General features: G+C 37.3%; 1 protein-coding gene across 6 annotated transcripts; it reads left to right on the forward strand.

Moving 5' to 3' along the window:
* The first annotated feature begins 759 nt into the window (after positions 1-759).
* On the forward strand, positions 760-4,607 carry LOC104587437 (MA3 domain-containing protein). 6 transcript variants are annotated; one of them, XM_088892492.1, is made up of 4 exons: positions 760-902; positions 1,584-1,835; positions 2,288-2,382; positions 2,549-4,607. In XM_088892492.1, the coding sequence occupies exons 2-4, from the start codon at positions 1,703-1,705 to the stop codon at positions 4,367-4,369; spliced, it is 2,049 nt and encodes a 682-aa protein (XP_088748618.1). In that variant the 5' UTR covers positions 760-902; positions 1,584-1,702; the 3' UTR covers positions 4,370-4,607. The 6 variants fall into 6 exon arrangements, with proteins under 6 accessions (XP_088748618.1, XP_088748608.1, XP_088748615.1 ...); XM_088892482.1 differs by having other exon boundaries at positions 783-902; positions 1,587-1,835; XM_088892489.1 differs by lacking the exon at positions 760-902 and adding an exon at positions 952-1,273 and having other exon boundaries at positions 1,587-1,835.
* The last annotated feature ends 231 nt before the right edge of the window (positions 4,608-4,838 follow it).

Consider the following 4,838-nt stretch of genomic DNA (forward strand, 5'->3'; position numbering starts at 1 on the left):
ATTATATAAGGAGATTTGTCTTATATGTGACATTCTTATACTTTTTCAAACAAAGAGAGGTGGGAGAAAAGAGAGAATAAAGAAAAGAAGGGAGAGAGAGAGAGAGAGAGAGAGAGACGTGTCAGAGAACAGAAAACATATAAGTGTCAACCTCATAATGCTTTCATACACCCTCCCAATGCTTTAAGTGTATAGATAGATATACGGGTAAATAGATAGGTACTTTGTACTTTGGGGTGATGATAGATAGGTCCCCTAAATTTTCAATTGCAACACTTGACTACCTTGAACTTTTAAAAATAGACATTTGGATCCATCCGTTAGTATTCTATTGGTTAAACATTATATAATACCAAAAATACCCTTCTCATGTATTTTTGAGATCATTCTCAAATAACCAAAGTTCCTCACAATCACGTTCTGACATGGATATCAAATAACATATTCAAATTTTTTGACGATAGCACGTTCTCATGTATTTTTGAGATCATTCACTATTGATGATTTTACACTACCATTATTTCAAAAATATACAAAAAAGGTATTTTTGACATTATGTAATGTTTAACTGATGGAATACTAACGAATGGATCCAAGTGTCTATCAATGTACTCAAGTGTTGCAATTAAAAGTTGAGGGTACGTGTTTGTCACCACCCCCAAATTCTGTAATTTACCCTAAATCTAAGTGTCAACCTTTAAACTGTGTCCTAATACCAAGAAAACCTTTAACCGTGTTACAGGGACTCGTTTAAAATTCAGTTGCTTGACCAACGGATTTCCTGGGCTTTTCGTTGTGAGAGGCTGACACGAGTTCTTTCTATTTTGATTACTTTCTTCTTCAATCCTTCTCCCCCCCGAGTTCTGCATTTCGTGAACGCCACCACATATCCTCACTATACGGTACCCTCTTTGGATCTCCAATTGCTATTTCTTTTCTCTCATTTAGTTTGATTTCTCGGAATGTAATGGATCCCCAAGTTTGATCTTTGTTGTCGTTCTTTTTCTTCCATTTTGTTTAGCGCCTTGAATTCATCCGTCAAAAATTTATTGAATTCAAGTTTCTGATCATATGAGTTTTTGTCGTATTGTGGTGTCAATTGTTTGTTACGTTCTCTCTGTGGTTGAATTATGATAGCTCTTTGTTATCCTGTTCAGTTTTGGCCGAGGTTATGACATATTAACAACTATTTCTCTTCATAATTTTTTCTTTTTCAATTTTTGCGGTTGCTTTCTACGTTTCGTTGTCAGTTTCTTTGCATTATCTTGCTTTGGTAATTCCTGGCTTTACGCTTTCTCTCCTTTGTTTTGTGTTTTGAGGTTTTTGACAGAGTGAAAAGATTTAGATTTGGTTGCTGCTTGTTAATGCCTGAATTGGCGTTCAGTTACGCTCATGTCATAATTCAGTTGGCCTGAACATATCACAGATTCCATAATTCCCTGTGAAAGTTGTATTGTAGAAAGACATTGGAATTGTTTCAATATTGGAGGAATTTGAACTATTGTGGTTTAAATCTAATTTTACTTGCTTTTGTCTAGTGCTTCTATATTTTGATCTGTGGTCTTTTGGAACTGGTGATCTAGCAGTGAAGTAGAGTACTTAAATATGATGGGATTCAACAATGGAAAAGAGCTAGGAAAACTGCTCTAAATCTACTTCAGAGAGTGAGGATCTGACATCCGATTCCTAGGTGGGCATTACCATGTCCACAAAATCTCCAAGGTCTCCGAGGTCCCCAACCATTCATCATCTAAAACATGGCCCCATCAATGGGAGTCCGCTGATCAAATGTGAACGCCATTCAAATTCCGGCCGGGACGGTCGTCCCAAAAAAGGTATATCCCACTATTTTCTAGCAATTGAATCATAGTGTAGAATTTCAGGACTCTAGATCTCTCTTTCTTTCTCTTCCTCACTCTATGTGTGTGTGTGTGTCCGAAATGGGTATCTTTCAAATTCTTATTTGCACATATATAAGTGAGAAATAGAGAATCAGAGATATGTGGATTAGAAAATAAGTGAGAAACAGGATGTTGAAGAAATTTTCAAAATTTGTTACAACTTCCCCTCAACTTTCTGTTTCTTTATTTTTTCCATCAAACCAAACACAGCCTAAAGAATTTTTAGTCTTATCCTAATGGGTATTTTCGAAGTTAAATTACTATATAGTTTTTTCCATCTTGTTCTTTATTTTCATTCCTTTCTTTGTGAATTTCATGGCTTTTCTTTTGAAAAATAATGTATTCTATTTCCATTCTTGGTCTTACAAAGTAGAACATCTACATAGGTGGCTCTGGTGGAAAAGGCACCTGGGGAGGGCTGCTTGATACAGGAGATGGTTTTCTTCTGGACCCAAATGATCCAAATTACGATAGCAGTGAGGTACCTAAATTAACATTTCAAATTCTCCCTTAGCTTGTCCGTTGCAAAGAGTTGAAGCCAGATTATTGAGTGGTTAATTATTTTGAGCTGTGGTGTTTTATGCTAATGATCTATATATGATGTAACTATTTATGATCTCTCAAATTAAAGGAACATTTTATTACAGGAAAATGTGAAAAAAATGACAAAAGAGTTTGATGAGTACAAAAAGAAGGTTACAGTCATAGTGGAAGAATACTTTGCAACTGATGATGTTGCCTCCACTGCAAATGAACTGAAGGAGCTTGATATGCCACACTATGACTTCTATTTTGTGAAGAAGTTGATATCTATTGCCATGGATAGGCATGACAAAGAGAAGGAAATGGCTGCTGTGCTGCTATCCACATTATATGCCGATGTGATCGATCCACAACAAGTTTACAAAGGCTTCAGCAAATTGGTTCAATCTTCAGATGACTTGGTTGTAGACATACCAGACACTGTAGATGTTCTTGCACTATTCATAGCTCGTGCTGTGGTTGATGACATACTTCCTCCTGCTTTTTTGACAAAAGAAATGGCCTCCCAATCTGAGGGATCAAAAGGGCTTGAAGTATTAAAGAGAGCACAGAAGGGTTACTTATCAGCTCCATTGCATGCAGAGATCATTGAGCGCCGGTGGGGTAGTAGCAAGAATAAGACTGTTGACGACGTAAAAGCTAAGATAAATAATCTATTGACAGAGTATATAGTGAGTGGGGATAAGATGGAAGCATGCAGGTGCATCAGAGATTTGAAGGTCCCTTTCTTCCATCATGAGATAGTCAAGAGAGCCCTTATAATGGCAATGGAGAGGCCTGCGGCTGAAGGGTGGCTTCTAGATTTATTGAAGGAAGCTGCTGAGGTAGGTGTTATTAATTCAAGTCAAATAACTAAGGGATTTAGCAGGCTAATAGATACAATTGAGGACTTAACACTTGATATCCCATCTGCAAAGGAGCTATTGCAGTCATTGATATCTAAAGCAGCATCAGAGGGATGGTTGTGTGCTTCATCTTTGACACCTCTTTCTTTACATCCAAAGAAGCAATTGGAGGATAATGCTGCCAAGGTCTTCAAGTTGCAGGCTCAATCTATTATTCAAGAATATTTCTTGACTGGTGATATTTTAGAGGTAATTAGTGGACTAGAATCAAATAACAATAATTCCTCTTCTGAATTAAATGCCATATTTGTGAAGAAGTTGGTAAGTCTTGCAATGGATCGGAAGAACAGGGAGAAAGAAATGGCATCTGTGTTGATGACATCTCTGTCTTTTCCAGCAGATGATATTGTAAATGGTTTTGTAATGTTAATTGAGTCTGCAGATGACACTGCATTGGATATACCAGTTGTTGTTGAGGATCTTGCAATGTTCTTAGCTAGAGCAGTGGTTGATGAAGTGTTATCCCCACTCAATTTGGAGGAGATTGGAAACCAGTTTGTTAGACCAGACTCAATTGGGAGCAAAGTGCTCCAAATGGCAAGGTCATTGCTACGACCTCGCCTTTCTGGAGAGCGGATCTTAAGGTGTTGGGGTGGTGGGGGAAGCAGCAAGCCTGGATGGGAAATTGAGGAAGTCAAAGACAAGATTGCGAAGCTATTAGAAGAGTATGAATCCGGTGGGGATGTTCGGGAAGCTTATTGTTGCATAAGAGAGTTAGGAATGCCATTCTTTCATCATGAGGTTGTCAAGAAGGCAATGGTGACAGTCATGGAGAAGAAGAATGACAGATTATGGGGTTTGCTGGGCAATTGTTTTTCTGCGGGACTTATCACTATGAATCAGATGACAAAAGGCTTTGGGAGAGTAGCAGAGTGTCTTGAGGACTTGGTTTTGGATGTACCAGATGCTCCACAACAATATGCTCAATATGTTGAGCGGGCTAAAGCTGCAGGTTGGTTGGATTCATCATTCCCTGTAAGCAATTCAGGGAATGAGGTGGAGAACGGTTCATTTTCATGAGGCCATGTATTTTTATAAGCTATATTCATTTGTCAATCGCATTTTCTGTCATTCCTACTATTTCCAATGTCCAGGCCAATATAATCAATGAACTACATCTTTGTTTTATAAAAGGAAAATTTGGTGGTATTCATCAATATTCCCTGTAAGCAATTCAAGCAATGAGGTGGAAAGTGGCCCATTTTGATGATGAGGCCATGTATTTTTTTTTTTTTTAAGCTATATTCATTTTCTGTCATTTCCATTATTGTCAAATGTCCAGGTCAATATAATCAACGAACTATATACATCTTTGTTTTTCAAAAGGCTCACTTTGGAAAGAGTACAAATACAAATTTGTAAAGTGCAAATGCATACAAAATAACCAAAATTTAAGGTTTTCTACTCCAAATATTTGTATTTGTACTCCTTCCAAACTAAAAAAACGGAAAATTGGTGGTGCTAATTAATTAAGTGAACAAATTACTCA

The sequence above is a fragment of the Nelumbo nucifera genome, chromosome 1 (genome assembly GCF_055504915.1).
Source record: "Nelumbo nucifera cultivar China Antique chromosome 1, China Antique-T2T, whole genome shotgun sequence".
Classification (NCBI taxonomy): domain Eukaryota; kingdom Viridiplantae; phylum Streptophyta; class Magnoliopsida; order Proteales; family Nelumbonaceae; genus Nelumbo; species Nelumbo nucifera.